This window comes from Oncorhynchus mykiss, chromosome 24 (genome assembly GCF_057628025.1).
Source record: "Oncorhynchus mykiss isolate SJ-2025 chromosome 24, ASM5762802v1, whole genome shotgun sequence".
Classification (NCBI taxonomy): Eukaryota; Metazoa; Chordata; class Actinopteri; order Salmoniformes; family Salmonidae; genus Oncorhynchus; species Oncorhynchus mykiss.
Window position 1 is genome coordinate 43902501 of NC_143045.1, and position 22098 is coordinate 43924598.

General features: G+C 45.5%; 1 protein-coding gene across 2 annotated transcripts in view; it reads left to right on the forward strand.

Annotated features, from left to right (window-relative positions):
- Window positions 1–22098, forward strand: part of cdon (cell adhesion associated, oncogene regulated) — a 141306-nt gene that overhangs the window by 62469 nt on the left and 56739 nt on the right. Inside the window, exons 6-8 of one of the 2 annotated variants that reach the window (XM_036961315.2) lie at window positions 1–21; window positions 186–455; window positions 17024–17352. The exon at window positions 1–21 is cut by the window's left edge and continues 282 nt beyond it. In XM_036961315.2, coding sequence (XP_036817210.2) covers window positions 1–21; window positions 186–455; window positions 17024–17352 — 620 coding nt within the window. The remainder of the gene's footprint in view (window positions 22–185; window positions 456–17023; window positions 17353–22098) is intronic. The other variant, XM_036961316.2, reaches the window with a different exon arrangement.

Genomic DNA, 22098 nt, shown 5'->3' on the forward strand with positions numbered 1-22098 from the left:
ACTATACTGTGAATGTGCTCGGTGAGTTACTAACAGGCCATTTCTGTAGTCAGGTGTCTCATGGGAAACAGATCTTCTGACCTCAATGGGACTTCCTGGTTAAAGAAAGGTTAGATGAATTACTCTAATGGTAGATTTTTATCTAACTAGTTGAGAGTCCTGACTTCCTCCCCTCTCTTCCCCAGAGGAGGCATCTGTCCTGAGGAGTCTGTCTGACCAGACTGTCTCACCTGGAGACGCCGCTCGCTTCACCTGCGTTGCCAAGGGAAACCCCACCCCCAATGTCACCTGGCTCTTCAACTCTGCCCCCATCACCCCCTCGCCCCGCCTCCAAATTTCAGGCTCCTCCCTCTGCATCAAAGGGGTGACATCACAGGACGTCGGTGTGTACCAGTGCCTGGTGGACAACGTGATTGGCTCAGCCCAGTCAGCTGGCAGGCTCACCCTCCAATCAGGTACAGTGTACTCTCCTAAAGTAGTGGGGTATCAGGAAGTGATTGAATGAGAAAATGGGCTGTTTTCCCTGCTGGTTTAGGGAGTAGGTTGAAGTAGTAGCTCTCCATCTTCCCCACATCTCTCGCCTCCTGTTTTTGTGTCAGAGCTACCTTCATGCCGGCCACCAGGGATAAACTCAGGGACAGAGGAATGGAAAGAGTAGCCTTGGATGGCTCTGAGCGTGTGTGTATTTGGTTTTATTATCCTTATGGGGATCAGAAGTCCTCACAAGGATAGTAAAACGAGGAAAATTCATGTAGCCAGTCCCCACAAGAAAAAAAGGCTATTTTAGGCTTAGCGGTTAGGTTTAGGGTTAAGGTTTGGGTTAAGGTTAGGGTTAGGTTTACCCCCTAGAGTCGATCTCTAAATCTAATTAGCATATAACAAAAATCCCCATAAAAATCAGTTCATTTAAACTAGACAGATATCTGTTATTTAATTGGCTGCTTCTCAATCCACCACATCTACCTGTGGATCACTTCCACATCTACCTGTGGATCACTTCCACATCTACCTGTGGATCACTTCCACATCTACCTGTGGATCACTTCCACATCTACCTGTGGATCACTTCCACATCTGCCTGTGGATCACTTCCACATCTACCTGTGGATCACTTCCACATCTACCTGTGGATCACTTCCACATCTACCTGTGGATCACTTCCACATCTACCTGTGGATCACTTCCACATCTACCTGTGGATCACTTCCACATCTACCTGTGGATCACTTCCACATTTACCTGTGGATCACTTCCACATCTACCTGTGGATCACTTCCACATCTACCTGTGGATCACTTCCACATCTGCCTGTGGATCACTTCCACATCTACCTGTGGATCACTTCCACATTTACCTGTGGATCACTTCCACATCTACCTGTGGATCACTTCCACATCTACCTGTGGATCACTTCCACATCTACCTGTGGATCACTTCCACATCTACCTGTGGATCACTTCCACATCTACCTGTGGATCACTTCCACATCTACCTGTGGATCACTTCCACATCTACCTGTGGATCACTTCCACATCCACCTGTGGATCACTTCCACATCTACCTGTGGATCACTTCCACATCTACCTGTGGATCACTTCCACATCCGCCTGTGGATCACTTCCACATCTACCTGTGGATCACTTCCACATCTGCCTGTGGATCACTTCCACATCTACCTGTGGATCACTTCCACATCTACCTGTGGATCACTTCCACATCTGCCTGTGGATCACTTCCACATCTACCTGTGGATCACTTCCACATCTACCTGTGGATCACTTCCACATCTACCTGTGGATCACTTCCACATCCGCCTGTGGATCACTTCCACATCTACCTGTGGATCACTTCCACATCTACCTGTGGATCACTTCCACATCCGCCTGTGGATCACTTCCACATCTACCTGTGGATCACTTCCACATCTGCCTGTGGATCACTTCCACATCTACCTGTGGATCACTTCCACATCTACCTGTGGATCACTTCCACATCTGCCTGTGGATCACTTCCACATCTACCTGTGGATCACTTCCACATTTACCTGTGGATCACTTCCACATCCGACTGTGGATCACTTCCACATCTACCTGTGGATCACTTCCACATCTACCTGTGGATCACTTCCACACCCGCCTGTGGATCACTTCCACATCTACCTGTGGATCACTTCCACATCTACCTGTGGATCACTTCCACATCTGCCTGTGGATCACTTCCACATCTACCTGTGGATCACTTCCACATCTACCTGTGGATCACTTCCACATCTACCTGTGGATCACTTCCACATCTGCCTGTGGATCACTTCCACATCTGCCTGTGGATCACTTCCACATCTGCCTGTGGATCACTTCCACATCTACCTGTGGATCACTTCCACATCTACCTGTGGATCACTTCCACATCTGCCTGTGGATCACTTCCACATCTGCCTGTGGATCACTTCCACATCTGCCTGTGGATCACTTCCACATCTGCCTGTGGATCACTTCCACATCTGCATGTGGATCACTTCCACATCTGCATGTGGATCACTTCCACATCTGCCTGTGGATCACTTCCACATCTGCCTGTGGATCACTTCCACATCTGCCTGTGGATCACTTCCACATCTACCTGTGGATCACTTCCACATCTACCTGTGGATCACTTCCACATCTGCCTGTGGATCACTTCCACATCTGCCTGTGGATCACTTCCACATCTGCCTGTGGATCACTTCCACATCTGCCTGTGGATCACTTCCACATCTACCTGTGGATCACTTCCACATCTGCCTGTGGATCACTTCCACATCTGCCTGTGGATCACTTCCACATCTGCTTGTGGATCACTTCCACATCTACCTGTGGATCACTTCCACATCTACCTGTGGATCACTTCCACATCTACCTGTGGATCACTTCCACATCTACCTGTGGATCACTTCCACATCTGCCTGTGGATCACTTCCACATCTACCTGTGGATCACTTCCACATCTACCTGTGGATCACTTCCACATTTACCTGTGGATCACTTCCACATCTGCCTGTGGATCACTTCCACATCTGCCTGTGGATCACTTCCACATCTGCCTGTGGATCACTTCCACATCTGCCTGTGGATCACTTCCACACCCGCCTGTGGATCACTTCCACACCTGCCTGTGGATCACTTCCACATCTGCCTGTGGATCACTTCCACATCTGCCTGTGGATCACTTCCACATCTGCCTGTGGATCACTTCCACATCTGCCTGTGGATCACTTCCACACCCGCCTGTGGATCACTTCCACATCTGCCTGTGGATCACTTCCACATCTGCCTGTGGATCACTTCCACATCTGCCTGTGGATCACTTCCACATCTGCCTGTGGATCACTTCCACACCCGCCTGTGGATCACTTCCACATCTGCCTGTGGATCACTTCCACATCTGCCTGTGGATCACTTCCACATCTGCCTGTGGATCACTTCCACATCTACCTGTGGATCACTTCCACATCTGCCTGTGGATCACTTCCACATCTACCTGTGGATAACTTCCACATCTGCCTGTGGATCACTTCCACATCCGCCTGTGGATCACTTCCACATCCGCCTGTGGATCACTTCCACATCCGCCTGTGGATCACTTCCACATCCGCCTGTGGATCACTTCCACATCTGCCTGTGGATCACTTCCACATCTGCCTGTGGATCACTTCCACATCCGCCTGTGGATCACTTCCACATCTACCTGTGGATCACTTCCACATCTGCCTGTGGATCACTTCCACATCCGCCTGTGGATCACTTCCACATCTACCTGTGGATCACTTCCACATCTGCCTGTGGATCACTTCCACATCTGCCTGTGGATCACTTCCACATCTGCCTGTGGATCACTTCCACATCTGCCTGTGCATCACTTCCACATCTGCCTGTGGATCACTTCCACATCTGTCTGTGGATCACTTCCACATCTGCCTGTGGATCACTTCCACATCTACCTGTGGATCACTTCCACACCCGCCTGTGGATCACTTCCACACCCGCCTGTGGATCACTTCCACACCCGCCTGTGGATCACTTCCACATCTGCCTGTGGATCACTTCCACATCTACCTGTGGATCACTTCCACATCTACCTGTGGATCACTTCCACATCCACCTGTGGATCACTTCCTCGTCTGAAGTCGGTTACAGCCGATCCGCCAACTTCTGACTATAGAGTCCAAACAGTTTGGGCTACACGCTGATATGACCCCTCTATGGAAAGGTGAGAGACTCGGGTTCTTCTCTAGGACGCCGACAGGCCTCACAAGTATCGTCTGAAGGTCCCCCGGGAACCAGTTGAAAATGGAATGGAAGTACAGTACCAGTCGAAAGTCTGGACACACCTTCTCATTCAAGGGTTTTTCTTTATTTTACTATTTCCTACATTGTACAAAAATAGTGAAGACATTAGAACTATGAAATAACACATATGGAATCACGTAGTAACCAAAAAGTGTTAAACTAATCCAAATGTATTTTATATTTGAGATTCTTCAAAGTAGCCACCCTTTGCCTTGATGACAGCTTTGCACACTCTTGGCATTCTCTCAACCAGCTTCATCTGGAATGCTTTTCCAACAGTCTTGAAGGAGTTCCCACATATGCTGAGCACTTGTTGGCTGCTTTTCCTTCACTCTGCAGTCCGACTCATCTCAAACCATCTAATTTGGGTTGAAGTCGGTTGATTGTGGAGGCCAGGTCATATGATGCAGGACTCCATCACTCTCCTTCTTGGTCAAATAGCCCTTACACAACCAGGAGGTGTGTTTTGTGTCATTGTCCTGTTGAAAAACAAATTATATTCCCACTAAGCCCAAACCAGATGGGATGGCGTATCGCTGCAGAATGCTGTGGTAGCCATGTTGTGGTAGCCATGCTGGTTAAGTGTGCCTTGAATTCTAAATAAGACAGTGTCACCAGCAAAGCACCCCACACCATCACACCTCCTCCTCCGTGCTTCACGGTGGAACCACACATTCTGAGATCATCCGCTCACCTACTCTGCTTCTCACAAAGACACGGCGGTTGGAACCAAAAATCTCAAATTTGGAGACATCAGACCAAAGGACAGATTTCCACTCGTGTTTCTTGGCCCAACTAAGTCTCTTCTTCTTATTGGTTTCTTTGCAGCAATTCGACCATGAAGGCCTGATTCACACAGTCTCCTCTGAACAGTTGATGTTGAGATGTCTGTTACTTGAACTCTGTGAAGCATTTATTTGGGCAGCAATCTGAGGTTGGTAACTCTCATGAACTTATCCTCTGCAGCAGAGGTACCTCTGGGTCTTCATTTCCTGTGGCGGTCCTCATGAGAGCCAGTTTCATCATAACGCTTGATGGTTCTTGCGACTGCACTTGAAGAAACATTGAAAGTTCATGACATTTTCCAGGTTGATTGACCTTCATGTCTTAAAGTAATGATGGACTGTTGTTTCTCTTTGCTTATTTGAGCTGTTCATGCCATAAAACGGACTTGGTCTTTTACCAAATATGGCTATCTTCTGTATACCTAGACGAGACCAGAGCTGAGAGATAGTGTGGTAGTGGTCTGAGCTGAGACCAGACCAGAGCATAGAGATAGTGTGGTAGTGGTCTGAGCTGAGACCAGACCAAAGCAGAGAGATAGTGTGGTAGTGGTCTGAGCTGGGACCTGACCAAAGCAGAGAGATAGTGTGGTAGTGGTCTGAGCTGGGACCAGACCAAAGCAGAGAGATAGTGTGGTAGTGGTCTGAGCTGGGACCAGACCAGAGCATAGAGATAGTGTGGTAGTGGTCTGAGCTGAGACCAGACCAGAGCAGAGAGATAGTGCGGTAGTGGTCTGAGCTGGGACCAGAGCAGAGCTGAGAGATAGCGTGGTAGTGGTCTGAGCTGAGACCAGACCAGAGCAGAGAGATAGTGTGATAGTGGTCTGAGCTGGGACCAGACCAGAGCTGAGAGATAGTGTGGTAGTGGTCTGAGCTGAGACCAGACCAGAGCAGAGAGATAGTGTGATAGTGGTCTGAGCTGAGACCAGACCAGAGCAGAGAGATAGTGTGATAGTGGTCTGAGCTGAGACCAGACCAGAGCAGAGAGATAGTGTGATAGTGGTCTGAGCTGGGACCAGACCAGAGCAGAGAGATAGTGTGATAGTGGTCTGAGCTGGGACCAGAGCAGAGCTGAGAGATAGCGTGGTAGTGGTCTGAGCTGAGACCAGACCAGAGCAGAGAGATAGTGTGATAGTGGTCTGAGCTGGGACCAGACCAGAGCTGAGAGATAGTGTGGCAGTGGTCTGAGCTGAGACCAGACCAGAGCTCCCTTCGTTCTGTTCTCTCCTGCCTCCTCCAACTCTCAGTGCAGAAAGAGAGATTTATTCTGCTATGATGTGCAGCAACACTGGTGTGTTTACAGTGAGAACGAGATGTGAGTTAGATAAGCTGAGTACTAAAACATGGTCCCGGCAGATCTTTGGCTCCGTGGGTTACCAGGTACCAGGCACCAGAGGTTGTTATCAGAGCATCTCTGCTGCCTGTTCAACTAAATGATATTGTTGTATATATAAACTGTTTACTGTCGGCTGTCTTTAAAGGAGTACACTGTCAGTTGTGTTCGTGTCTCTGTTCTGTTTATGTTTAGTTGGCCAGCGTTGAGCTCCTGCTAAGAAAGTTCCGGTCACAGTTCAACTGTTCCGGTCTAAGGGCTTTATAAATACATTTGATTGATTGATTTATTAATTGATTGATGTATATTTGTGTTGCTAGGTTCCAGTTCTCTCCCCACCATCCCACATCCAATCCCAAACAACCAGTCATAGTCTTTTTGGGGCTCTAAGTGAAATTGTTTTCTGCTGAAATGGATCTTCTAGAATGGCCTCCAGTTATCTGGCCCTCATACCATCATGGCCCCCTACTCCAGTTATCTGGCCCTCATACCATCATGGCCCCCTACTCCAGTTATCTGGCCCTCATACCATCATGGCCCCCTACTCCAGTTATCTGGCCCTCATACCATCATGGCCACCTACTCCAGTTATCTGGCCCTCATACCATCATGGCCACCTACTCCAGTTATCTGGCCCTCATACCATCATGGCCACCTACTCCAGTTATCTGGCCCTCATACCTTCATGGCCACCTACTCCAGTTATCTGGCCCTCATACCATCATGGCCACCTACTCCAGTTATCTGGCCCTCATACCATCATGGCCCCCTACTCCAGTTATCTGGCCCTCATACCATCATGGCCACCTACTCCAGTTATATGGCCCTCATACCATCATGGTCACCTACTCCAGTTATCTGGCCCTCATACCATCATGGCCACCTACTCCAGTTATCTGGCCCTCATAACATCATGGCCACCTACTCCAGTTATCTGGCCCTCATACCATCATGGCCCCCTACTCCAGTTATCTGGCCCTCATACCATCATGGCCACCTACTCCAGTTATCTGGCCCTCATACCATCATGGCCCCCTACTCCAGTTATCTGGCCCTCATACCATCATGGCCACCTACTCCAGTTATATGGCCCTCATACCATCATGGTCACCTACTCCAGTTATCTGGCCCTCATACCATCATGGCCACCTACTCCAGTTATCTGGCCCTCATACCATCATGGCCCCCTACTCCAGTTATCTGGCCCTCATACCATCATGGCCACCTACTCCAGTTATCTGGCCCTCATACCATCATGGCCACCTACTCCAGTTATCTGGCCCTCATACCATCATGGCCCCCTACTCCAGTTATATGGCCCTCATACCATCATGGTCACCTACTCCAGTTATCTGGCCCTCATACCATCATGGCCACCTACTCCAGTTATATGGCCCTCATACCATCATGGCCACCTACTCCAGTTATATGGCCCTCATACCATCATGGTCACCTAATCATCCCCAGCTTCCAATTGGCTCATTCATCCCCCCTCCTCTCTCCTGTAACTATTCCCCAGGTCATTGATGTAATTGAGAATGTGTTCTAAGTCAACTTACCTAGTAAAAATAAAATAAATAAATAAAGCTAATGGACTGATCTGTGACTGTGATATATAGCTAATGGACTGATCTGTGACTGTGATATATAGCTAATGGAGTGATCTGTGACTGTGATATATAGCTAATGGACTGATCTGTGACTGTGATATATAGCTAATGGAGTGATCTGTGACTGTGATATATAGCTAATGGAGTGATCTGTGACTGTGATATATAGCTAATGGACTGATCTGTGACTGTGATATATAGCTAATGGAGTGATCTGTGACTGTGATATGTAGCTAATGGAGTGATCTGTGACTGTGATATGTAGCTAATGGACTGATCTGTGACTGTGATATATAGCTAATGGAGTGATCTGTAACTGTGATATGTAGCTAATGGACTGATCTGTGACTGTGATATATAGCTAATGGAGTGATCTGTGACTGTGATATGTAGCTAATGGACTGATCTGTGACTGTGATATATAGCTAATGGAGTGATCTGTGACTGTGATATGTAGCTAATGGACTGATCTGTGACTGTGATATATAGCTAATGGAGTGATCTGTGACTGTGATATATAGCTAATGGACTGATCTGTGACTGTGATATATAGCTAATGGAGTGATCTGTGACTGTGATATATAGCTAATGGAGTAATCTGTGACTGTGATATATAGCTAATAGGAAACAGAGGAAACAGAGCAGGGTAAGGACAGAGCAGAGTAGGGACAGAGCAGGGTAGGGGCAGAGCAGGGTAGGGTAGGGACAGAGCAGGGTAGGGTAGGGACAGAGCATGGTAGGGTAGGGGACAGAGCATGGTAGGCTAGGGAACTGAGCAGGGAAAGGGGACAGAGCATGGTAGGGTAGGGAACTGAGCACGGAAAGGGGACAGAGCAGGGAAGGGACAGAGCAGGGTAGGGTAGGGGACAGAGCAGGGTAGGGTAGGGACAGAGCATGGTAGGCTAGGGGACAGAGCATGGTAGGCTAGGGAACTGAGCAGGGAAAGGGGACAGAGCATGGTAGGGTAGGGAACTGAGCAGGGAAAGGGGACAGAGCAGGGAAGGGACAGAGCAGGGTAGGGTAGGGGACAGAGCAGGGTAGGGTAGGGGACAGAGCAGGGTAGGGTAGGGGACAGAGCATGGTAGGGTAGGGGACAGAGCATGGTAGGCTAGGGAACTGAGCAGGGAAAGGGGACAGAGCATGGTAGGCTAGGGAACTGAGCAGGGAAAGGGTACAGAGCATGGTAGGGTAGGGACAGAGCAGGGAAAGGGGACAGAGCAGGGGAGGGTAGGGGCTGTTTTTTGGGTGTGTGTGGCAGGCAGGCAGCAGTGGGTTCACTTTACTAAATCAACAGGCTTGGAACTGGTAACACTAACCTGGGATATGGGAGTGCGCCAGCTGCCCACATTCCTCACAGCAACCATTCAAATACCAGGAGAATCATCCCCAGCTACACTACACCTAGAGAGAGAAACACACTTACTCTCTCCCTCCCTCTCTCTCTCCAGCTCTCTCTCTCTCTCTCTCTCTGTCTCTCTCTCTGTCTCTCTCTCTGTCTCTCTCTCTCAATTCAATTCAATTCAATTCAAGGGCTTTATTGGCATGGGAAACATGTGTTAACATTGCCAAAGCAAGTGAGGTAGACAACATACAAAGTGAATATATAAAGTGAAAAACAACAAAAATTAACAGTAAACATTACACATACAGAGGTTTCAAAACAGTAAAGACATTACACATGTCATATTATATTCAGTGTATATATATATATACAGTGTTTTAACAATGTACAAATGGTTAAAGGACACAAGATAAAATAAATAAGCATAAATATGGGTTGTATTTACAATGGTGTGTGTTCTTCACTGGTTGCCCTTTTCTCGTGGCAACAGGTCACAAATCTTGGTGCTGTGATGGCACACTGTGGAATTTCACCCAGTAGATATGGGAGTTTTTCAAATTTGGATTTGTTTTCGAATTCTTTGTGGATCTGTGTAATCTGAGGGAAATATGTCTCTCTAATATGGTCATACATTGGGCAGGAGGTTAGGAAGTGCAGCTCAGTTTCCACCTCATTTTGTGGGCAGTGAGCACATAGCCTGTCTTCTCTTGAGAGCCATGTCTGCCTACGGCGGCCTTTCTCAATAGCAAGGCTATGCTCACTGAGTCTGTACATAGTCAAAGCTTTCCTTAATTTTGGGTCAGTCACAGTGGTCAGGTATTCTGCCGCTGTGTACTCTCTGTTTAGGGCCAAATAGCATTCTAGTTTGCTCTGTTTTTTTGTTAATTCTTTCCAATGTGTCAAGTAATTATCTTTTTGTTTTTTCATGATTTGGTTGGGTCTAATTGTGCTGTTGTCCTGGGGCTCTGTAGGGTGTGTTTGTGTTTGTGAACAGAGCCCCAGGACCAGCTTGCTTAGGGGACTCTTCTCCAGGTTCATCTCTCTGTAGGTGATGGCTTTGTTATGGAAGGTTTGGGAATCACTTCCTTTTAGGTGGTTGTAGAATTTAACGGCTCTTTTCTGGATTTTGATAATTAGTGGGTATCGGCCTAATTCTGCTCTGCATGCATTATTTGGTGTTCTACGTTGTACACGGAGGATATTTTTGCAGAATACTGCGTGCAGAGTCTCAATTTGGTGTTTGTCCCATTTTGTGAAGTCTTGGTTGGTGAGCGGACCCCAGACCTCACAACCATAAAGGGCAATGGGCTCTATGACTGATTCAAGTATTTTTAGCCAGATCCTAATTGGTATGTTGAAATTTATGTTTCTTTTGATGGCATAGAATGCCCTTCTTGCCTTGTCTCTCAGATCGTTCACAGCTTTGTGGAAGTTACCTGTGGCGCTGATGTTTAGGCCAAGGTATGTATAGTTTTTTGTGTGCTCTAGGGCAACAGTGTCTAGATGGAATTTGTATTTGTGGTCATGGTGACTGGACCTTTTTTGGAACACCATTATTTTGGTCTTACTGAGATTTACTGTCAGGGCCCAGGTCTGACAGAATCTGTGCATAAGATCTAGGTGCTGTAGGCCCTCCTTGGTTGGTGACAGAAGCACCAGATCATCGGCAAACAGCAGACATTTGACTTCGGATTCTAGCAGGGGGAGGCCGGGTGCTGCAGACTTTTCTAGTGCCCGCGCCAATTCGTTGATATATATGTTGAAGAGGGTGGGGCTTAAGCTGCATCCCTGTCTAACCCCACGACCCTGTGTGAAGAAATGTGTGTGTTTTTTGCCAATTTTAACCGCACACTTGTTGTTTGTGTACATGGATTTTATAATGTCGTATGTTTTACCCCCAACACCACTTTCCATCAGTTTGTATAGCAGACCCTCATGCCAGATTGAGTCGAAGGCTTTTTTGAAATCAACAAAGCATGAGAAGACTTTGCCTTTGTTTTGGTTTGGTTTTGGTTTTGGTTTTGGTCTTTCTCTGTCTCTCCTCTCTCCAGCTCTCTCTCTCCTTCTCTCTCCAGCTCTCTCTCTCTCTCTCTCTCTCTCTCTCTCTGTCTCTCTCTCTGTCTCTCTCTCTGTCTCTCTCTCTCTCTCTCTCTCTGTCTCTCCTCTCTCTCTCTCTCTCTCTCTGTCTCTCCTTCTCTCTCCAGCTCTGTCTCTCCTTCTCTCTCTCTCTCCAGCTCTCTCTCTCTCTCTCTCTCTCTCTCTCCTTCTCTCTCTCTCTCACTTTCTCCCCTTCTCTCTCCAGCTCGCTCTCTTTCTCTGTCCTTCTCTCTCGCTCTTCTTCTCTCTCTCTGTCTCTCATTCTCTCTCTCGCTCTCTCTAGCTTTATCCCGTTCTCTCTCCAGCTCTCTCTCTTTCTCTCTCTCTCTCACCTTCTCCCCTTTTGTCTCCATCTCTCTCAATTCAATTCAATTCAATGTGCTTTATTGGCATGGCATAACAATGCAAAGCTTACTTTGGTACAATATTAACATAATTATTAACATAACTACAACAACAACAACAACAAGCATAGAGGACATGTGCAGGTTGGTTGGTCTGTCAGACACTGTCCCTCATCTTATGGCAGGCAGCAATGTAGTGGTCTGTCAGACACTGTCCCTCATCTTATGGCAGGCAGCAATGTAGTGGTCTGTCAGACACTGTCCCTCATCTTATGGCAGGCAGCAATGTAGTGGTCTGTCAGACACTGTCCCTCATCTTATGGCAGGCAGCAATGTAACAAAAAGTACATTTAATAAAAATATATATATTATATAAAGACTGTTGACATGTTGTCAGGAGGAATGGGCCAAAATTCACCCAACTTATTGTGGGAAGCTTGTGGAAGGCTACCCGAAACGTTTGACACAAGTTAAACAATTTAAAGGCAATGCTACCAAATACTAATTGAGTGTATGTAAACTTCTGACCCACTGGGAATGTGATGAAAGAAATACAAACTGAAATAAATCATGCTCTCTACTATTATTCTGACATTTCACATTCTTAAAATAAAGTGGTGATCCTAACTGACCTAAGATAGGGTATTTTTACTAGGATTAAATGTCAGGAATTGTGAAAAACTGAGTTTAAATGTATTTGGCTAAGGTGTATGCAAACTTCTGATTTCAGCTCTAAATGAGAACTTGTTCTCAACTGGCCTATCTGGTTAAATAAAAGTGTTCTCTACTGGCCTACCTGGTTAAATAAAGGTGTTCTCAACTGGCCTACCTGGTTAAATAAAGGTGTTCTCAACTGGCCTACCTGGTTAAATAAAGGTGTTGTCAACTGGCCTATCTGGTTAAATAAAGGTGTTGTCAACTGGCCTATCTGGTTAAATAAAAGTGAACTAAAATAGAAATACAGATATGAGGATAACGATGTGTGGAGCACTTAGCGGTTATAATATGAAGGTTTGACTTGGAAAGGTTTCTTCGCCTGGTCACATATAACTGATGAGTTTTTCATTGAAGTCCACAAGCGGGATGGGGAAGGGACGAGGTGAGAGGAAGTAGAGCGCGTAGATAGATGCGGAGAAGGAATTATATAGACAACAAGCTGTTTGTATCTGTCTGGTATGAAAGGGAACTATGTTGACATGTGATCAGGGGTATATTCATCAGGGGTGTATTCATCAGGGGTGTATTCATCAGGGGTGTATTCATCAGGGGTGTATTCATCAGGGGTGTATTCATCAGGGGTGTATTCATCAGGGGTGTATTCATCAGGGGTGTATTCATTAGGGGTGTATTCATCAGGGGTATATTCATCAATGGTGTATTCATCAGGGGTGTATTCATCAGGGGTATATTCATCAATGGTGTATTCATTAGGGGTGTATTCATCAGGGGTATATTCATCAATGGTGTATTCATCAGGGGTGTATTCATCAGGGGTATATTCATCAATGGTGTATTCATTAGGGGTGTATTCAAGAAAATGGAATGAAACGGGATTAAACATACAGTAAACTTTGATTCATAGGCTAGGTTGTAACAACCTCATGATGGGTATATGGAAAATTAGAGTATCATGTAGTAGCTTAAACCTATCACTGTTACATTGAACTGGGTGAAAGGAAAATGAAGGACAGTCATCCAATATGCTGTAATAGAAATAAGGCCCTGCTCATGAAAATAAAATCACACCGACCGTCACTGACTGTTATATACTGTAATATTCTGTAATATACTCTAATATACTGTAATATACTCTAATATACTGTAATATACTGTAATATTCTGTAATATTCTGTAATATACTGTAATATACTCTAATATACTGTAATATACTCTAATATACTCTAATATACTGTAATATACTGTGATATACTGTAATATTCTGTAACATAGTGCAATGTAGTGTAATATTCTGTAATATACTGTAATATTTTGTAATATACTCTAATATACTGTAATATTCTGTAATATACTGTAATGTTCTGTAATACACTGTAATATACTTTAATATTCTGTAACATACTGTAATATACTTTAATATTCTGTAACATACTCTAATATACTGTAATATAGTGTAATATACTCTAATATACTCTAACATACTGTAAGGTAGTGTAATATAGTGTAATATTCTCTAATATACTGTAATATACTGTAAGGTAGTGTAATATAGTGTAATATTCTCTAATATACTCTAATATACTGTAAGGTAGTGTAATATAGTGTAATATTCTGTGATATACTGTAATATACTGTAAGGTAGTGTAATATAGTGTAATATTCTGTGATACACTGTAATATACTGTAAGGTAGTGTAATATAGTGTAATATACTCTAATATACTCTAATATACTGTAAGGTAGTGTAATATAGTGTAATATTCTGTGATACACTGTAATATACTGTAAGGTAGTGTAATATAGTGTAATATAGTGTAATATTCTCTAATATACTCTAATATACTGTAAGGTAGTGTAATATAGTGTAATATTCTGTGATGTACTGTAATATACTGTAAGGTAGTGTAATATAGTGTAATATTCTGTGATGTACTGTAATATACTGTAAGGTAGTGTAATATAGTGTAATATTCTGTGATGTACTGTAATATACTGTAAGGTAGTGTAATATAGTGTCATATTCTGTGTCTCCTGCCCAACCTCCTCCCAGCCTCCCTGACGTCCCCATTTACAGCTCTCTGGACCGGTTTATAATAAAAATAACTAACAAAGCATTATTGTGTAGTGCTGTGAGTATCCAGGAGTTTCTTGTTATTTTCTGTAGATTGAAAAGGCTTGTTCCCAATGTAAAACTTTCCAGCCCTGCTTTCCTGCTGGCCTGTGGTCCACGTCGGAGACATAGTCCCTCCTCTGTCCCTGTTGGGTCTCTGCAGCAGACTGACTGTCCCTGTTGGGTCTCTGCAGCAGACTGACTGTCCCTGTTGGGTCTCTGCAGCAGACTGACTGTCCCTGTTGGGTCTCTGCAGCAGACTGACTCTGTCCCTGTTGGGTCTCTGCAGCAGACTGACTCTGTCCCTGTTGGGTCTATGCAGCAGACTGACTCTGTCCCTGTTGGGTCTCTGCAGCAGACTGACTGTCCCTGTTGGGTCTCTGCAGCAGACTGACTCTGTCCCTGTTGGGTCTCTGCAGCAGACTGACTGTCCCTGTTGGGTCTCTGCAGCAGACTGCCTGTTGTAGTTGTAATAATGATGGGCCGTGTAGTTGTAGTCGTAATAATGGTGGGCCGTGTAGTTGTAGTCATAATAACGGTAGGCCGTGTAGTTGTAGTCATAATAATGGTGGGCCGTGTAGTTGTAGTCGTAATAATGATGGGCCGTGTAGTTGTAGTCGTAATAATGATGGGCCGTGTAGTTGTAGTCGTAATAATGATGGGCCGTGTAGTTGTAGTCGTAATAATGATGGGCCGTGTAGTTGTAGTCATAATAATGGTGGGCCGTGTAGTTGTAGTCGTAATAATGATGGGCCGTGTAGTTGTAGTCGTAATAATGGTGGGCCGTGTAGTTGTAGTCATAATAATGGTGGGCCGTGTAGTTGTAGTCATAATAATGGTGGGCCGTGTAGTTGTAGTCGTAATAATGATGGGCCGTGTAGTTGTAGTCGTAATAATGATGGGCCGTGTAGTTGTAGTCTTAATAATGATGGGCCGTGTAGTTGTAGTCATAATAATGATGGGCCGTGTAGTTGTAGTCGTAATAATAATGGGCCGTGTAGTTGTAGTCGTAAGAATGATGGGCCGTGTAGTTGTAGTTGTAATAATGATGGGCCGTGTAGTTGTAGTTGTAATAATGATGGGCCGTGTAGTTGTAGTCGTAATAATGATGGGCCGTGTAGTTGTAGTTGTAATAATGATGGGTCGTGTAGTTGTAGTCGTAATAATGATTGGCCGTGTAGTTGTAGTCGTAATAATGATGGGCCGTGTAGTTGTAGTCTTAATAATGATGGGCCGTGTAGTTGTAGTCGTAATAATGATGGGCCGTGTAGTTGTAGTCGTTCTAATGGTGGGCCGTGTAGTTGTAGTCGTAATAATGATGGGCCGTGTAGTTGTAGTCTTAATAATGATGGGCCGTGTAGTTGTAGTCGTAATAATGATGGGCCGTGTAGTTGTAGTCATAATAATGATGGGCCGTGTAGTTGTAGTCGAAAGAATGATGGGCCGTGTAGTTGTAGTCGTAATAATGATGGGCCGTGTAGTTGTAGTTGTAATAATGATTGGTCGTGTAGTTGTAGTCGTAATAATGATGTGCCGTGTAGTTGTAGTCGTAATAATGATGGGCCGTGTAGTTGTAGTCTTAATAATGATGGGCCGTGTAGTTGTAGTCGTAATAATGATGGCCGTGTAGTTGTAGTCGTTCTAATGGTGGGCCGTGTAGTTGTAGTCGTAATAATGATGGGCCGTGTAGTTGTAGTCGTTATAATGGTGGGCCGTGCGAAGTGATGGGCGAAGTGACATGCCTGGCAAAGTTTGCAACTGCCACAAGGATGGTAACAGCTTAGTAACGTGCGCTGCCTAGCAACCATCGTTATGAAGCATCAAATCTCATGAGTGCGCATTGCTTACGCCGGACTTAGCTTCAACTTGTGTTGTTTTTGGTTGGTGCAACTGGTGTAAATACGGATCACATAGTTGAACGTACACTCTTAGAAAAAAATGGGGTTCCTAAAGGGTTCCTCGGCTGTCCCCATAGGGAAAAAAACTTTTCGGTTCCAGGTAGGACCATTTTGGGTTCCATGTAGAACCTTCTGTGGAAAGGGTTCTACACGGAACCCAAAAACATTCTACCTGGAACCAAAAATGTTTCTTAAAAGGGTTCTCCTATGGGGACACCCGAAGAACCTTGTAAGGTTCTAGATAGCATCTTTATTTCTAAGAGCGTAGCTACGGCTAACCTAGCGTTTCATAACAACTGGTGCAACCGGCCCCAGAAAGAACATTCAGTTTATTTGCATCTGAATTCATAGCAAGAAAATGTATTAAAAACATCACAATATGATTTGTGATCAAAGTTTCAAGCTTCGATGTTATACTTGGATACAGTTTAATCTGAATCTCTTTCTATCTCTAGAAGAAGAACCTCAGCCTGGTTTAATCTGAAACTTCTCTTTCTATCTCTAGAAGAACAAGAACCTCAGCCTGGTTCCACCGCTGATATTCTGATCGACGCTCCACCCACCTCTGTCCACCCAATCCAGAGCGACGAGGGAGATGAGCTCCTCCCACCCGAGGAGGAAGGGGAAGGGCTAGGGGAGGGGCTAGGAGAAGGGGATGGGCTATGGGACACCATGGGCCAACCAACAGAGAGGAGCAGCGACCGGCCCACTCCTGAAGCACCAATCATTACTAGCCCTCCTCAGACTCACAAACCTGATGTCTATGACCTGGAGTGGAGGGCGGGCCGTGACTGGGGACATCCAATCAACGCATACTTTGTCAAGTACCGCAAGGTGAGTCCAGAGGGGGAGGAACAGGAGTTTTGCTTACCATGTCGTTGTACCCTGACCAGGAAAAACTCCAGGCCCTAGGTAGGGATAAAGCACCTGCATGTTAGTGTAGTAGAGTAGAGTGTAGTAGAGTAGAGTATGGTAAAGTAGAATACAGTAGAGTGGAGTAGAGTAGAGTGGAGTGGAGTGGAGTGTAGTAGAGTGTAGTTGAATATAGTTGAGTGTAGTATAGTGTAGTAGAGTGGAGTAGAGTGTAGTAGAGGAGTGGAGTAGAGTGGAGTGGAGACTAAAGTGGAGTGGAGTGTAGTAGAGTGGAGCAGAGTGGAGTAGAGTGGAGTAGAGTAGAGTGTAGTAGAGTGGAGTAGAGTGGAGTAGAGTGGAGTGTAGTAGAGTCGAGTGGAGTAGAGTGTAGTGTAGTAGTGGAGTAAAGTGTAATGTAGTAGAGCAGACTGGAGTGTATTAGAGTAGAGTGTATTAGAGTGGAGTACAGTGTAGTGAAGTGGAGTGGAGTAGAGTGGAGTAGAGTGTAGTAGAGTAGAGTTGAGTAGAGTAGAGTGGAGTAGACTGTAGTAGAGTGGAGTGGAGTGGAGACTAGAGTGGAGTGGAGTAGTAGATTAGAGGGTAGTGGAGTAGAGGTTAGTGGAGTAGAGTAGACTGGAGTGTAGTATGGGGTAGTGGATTATTTTTATGGGGTAGTGGATTAGAGGGTAGTGGAGTAGAGGGTAGTGGAGTAGAGTAGACTGGAGTGTAGTATGGGGTAGTGGATTAGAGGGTAGTGGAGTAGGGGGTAGTGGAGTAGAGGGTAGTGGAGTAGAGGGTAGTGGAGTAGAGGGTAGTGGAGTAGGGGGTAGTGGAGTAGAGGATAGTGGAGTAGAGGGTAGTGGAGTAGAGTAGACTGGAGTGTAGTATGGGGTAGTGGATTAGAGGGTAGTGGAGTAGGGGGTAGTGGAGTAGAGGGTAGTGGAGTAGAGGGTAGTGGAGTAGAGGGTAGTGGAGTAGGGGGTAGTGGAGTAGAGGGTAGTGGAGTAGAGGGTAGTGAAGTAGAGGGTAGTGGAGTAGAGGGTAGTGGAGTAGAGGGTAGTAGAGTAGAGGGTAGTGGAGTAGAGGGTAGTGGAGTAGAGGGTAGTGGAGTAGGGGGTAGTGGATTAGAGGGTAACACTTTATTGGAGTAGTCCATCTGTAGATACCCTACAGACTACCAGTAACATTGTGAGATATAGTGAGATATACTGGACGGAAAATCCAACAAATTATTTTTTAATTTGCAACATTGAAATGCAATGATTCACCCATGATCCACCTAACAATATTTTGAAAGAGTACTTTTAGCATATGTTTTCGTTTCAGTCTCCTTCATCTCCACTAACCAAAGTTAATTGTATGGATTTTTTTCCTATTAATAATGTAAAATGAACATCTGTACAGAAAGACTCATGTGAAGGTAAATTACAGAGGAGGAACTTATTGATGCAATTAAAGCCTTTAAGTCTGGGAAAAGTCTAGGGCTGGATTGTATACCAGTTGAGGTTTACCAAACTCTAGGGCTGGATGGTATACCAGTGGAGGTTTACCAAACTCTAGGGCTGGATGGCACACCAGTGGAGATAAACCAGTTGAGGTTTACCAAACTCTAGGGCTGGATGGTTTTCCAGTGGAGATAAACCAGGGGAGATATACCAGTGGAGATATACCAGTGGAGGTTTACCAAACTCTAGGGCTGGATGGTATACCAGTGGAGATATACCAAACTCTAGGGCTGGATGGTATACCAGTGGAGATATACCAAACTCCAGGGCTCGATGGTATACCAGTGGAGATATACCGAACTCTAGGGCTGGATGGTATACCAGTTGATGTTTACCAAACTCTAGGGCTGGATGGCACACCAGTGGAGATAAACCAGTTGAGGTTTACCAAACTCTAGGGCTGGATGGTTTTCCAGTGGAGATAAACCAGGGGAGATATACCAGTGGAGATATACCAGTGGAGGTTTACCAAACTCTAGGGCTGGATGGTATACCAGTGGAGATATACCAAACTCTAGGGCTGGATGGTATACCAGTGGAGATATACCAAACTCCAGGGCTCGATGGTATACCAGTGGAGATATACCGAACTCTAGGGCTGGATGGTATACCAGTTGATGTTTACCAAACTCCAGGGCTCGATGGTATACCAGTGGAGATATACCAGTGGAGATATACCAGTGGAGGTTTACCAAACTCTAGGGCTGGATGGTATACCAGTGGACATATACCAAACTCCAGGGCTCGATGGTATACCAGTGGAGATATACCAGTGGAGATATACCAGTGGAGGTTTACCAAACTCTAGGGCTGGATGGTATACCAGTTGACATATACCAAACTCCAGGGCTGGCTGGTATACCAGTGGAGATATACCAAACTCCAGGGCTCGATGGTATACCAGTGGAGATATACCAGTGGAGATATACCAGTGGAGGTTTACCAAACTCTAGGGCTGGATGGTATACCAGTTGACATATACCAAACTCCAGGGCTGGCTGGTATACCAGTGGAGATATACCAAACTCCAGGGCTCGATGGTATACCAGTGGAGATATACCAGTGGAGATATACCAGTGGAGGTTTACCAAACTCCAGGGCTGGATGGTATACCAGTGGAGATATACCAGTGGAGGTATACCAGTGGAGATATACCAAACTCCAGGGCTCGATGGTATACCAGTGGAGATATACCGAACTCTAGGGCTGGATGGTATACCAGTTGAGATATACCAAACTCCAGGGCTCGATGGTATACCAGTGGAGATATACCGAACTCTAGGGCTGGATGGTGTACCAGTTGATGTTTACCAAACTCTACGGCTGGCTGGTATACCAGTGGAGATATACCAAACTCCAGGGCTGGATGGTATACCAGTTGAGATTTACCAAACTCTAGGGCTGGCTGGTATACCAGTTGAGGTTTACCAAACTCTAGGGCTGGATGGTATACCAGTGGAGGTTTACCAAACTCTAGGGCTGGATGGTATACCAGTTGAGGTTTACCAAACTCTAGGGCTGGATGGTATACCAGTGGAGGTTTACCAAACTCTAGGGCTGGATGGTATACCAGTTGATATATACTAAACTCCAGGGCTGGATGGTTTACCAGTGGAGATATACCAGTGGAGATATACCAGTTGAGGTTTACCAAACTCTAGGGCTGGATGGTATACCAGTGGAGGTTTACCAGTGGAGGTTTACCAGTGGAGATATACCAGGGGAGAAATACCAGTGGAGATATACCAAACTCCAGGGCTGGATGGTATACCAGTTGATATATACTAAACTCCAGGGCTGGATGGTTTACCAGTGGAGATATACCAGTGGAGATATACCAGTGGAGGTTTACCAAACTCTAGGGCTGGATGGTATACCAGTGGAGATATACCAGGGGAGGTTTACCAGTGGAGATATACCAGTGGAGATATACCAAACTCTAGGGCTGGCTGGTATACCAGTGGAGATATACCAGGGGAGGTTTACCTGTGGAGATATACCAAACTCTAGGGCTGGCTGGTATACCAGTGGAGATATACCAAACTCCAGGGCTCGATGGTATACCAGTGGAGATATACCGAACTCTAGGGCTGGATGGTATACCAGTTGATGTTTACCAAACTCTACGGCTGGCTGGTATACCAGTGGAGATATACCAAACTCCAGGGCTGGATGGTATACCAGTTGAGATTTACCAAACTCTAGGGCTGGCTGGTATACCAGTTGAGGTTTACCAAACTCTAGGGCTGGATGGTATACCAGTGGAGGTTTACCAAACTCTAGGGCTGGATGGTATACCAGTTGAGGTTTACCAAACTCTAGGGCTGGATGGTATACCAGTGGAGGTTTACCAAACTCTAGGGCTGGATGGTATACCAGTTGAGGTTTACCAAACTCTAGAGCTGGATGGTATACCAGTTGAGGTTTACCAAACTCTAGGGCTGGATGATATACCAGTGGAGGTTTACCAAACTCTAGGGCTGGATGGTATACCAGTTGATATATACTAAACTCCAGGGCTGGATGGTTTACCAGTGGAGATATACCAGTGGAGATATACCAGTGGAGGCTTACCAAACTCCAGGGCTGGATGGTATACCAGTGGACATATACCAGTGGAGGTTTACCAGTGGAGATATACCAGGGGAGATATACCAGTGGAGATATACCAGTGGAGGTTTACCAGTGGAGATATACCAGTGGACGTTTACCAGTGGAGATATACCAGTGGAGGTATACCAGGGCAGGTTTACCAGTGGAGATATACAAGTGGAGATATACCAGTGGAGGTCTACTAGTGGAGATATACCAGTGGAGGTTTACCAGTGGAGGTATACCAGTGGAGGTTTACCAGTGGAGATATACCAGGGGAGATATACCAGTGGAGATATACCAGTGGAGGTTTACCAGTGGAGATATACCAGTGGAGGTTTACCAGTGGATATATACTAGGGGAGATATACCAGTGGAGGTTTACCAGTGGAGGTTTACCAGTGGAGATATACCAGTGGAGGTTTACCAGTGGATATATACTAGGGGAGATATACCAGTGGAGGTTTACCAGTGGAGGTATACCAGTGGAGGTATACCAGTGGAGGTTTACCAGTGGAGATATACCAGTGGAGGTTTACCAAACTTGTTTTGATTTACTCAGAGGACCATTATCAGCATTGTTTAACCACTCCTATATAAATGGTAGATTATCAGATACTCAACAAGAAGG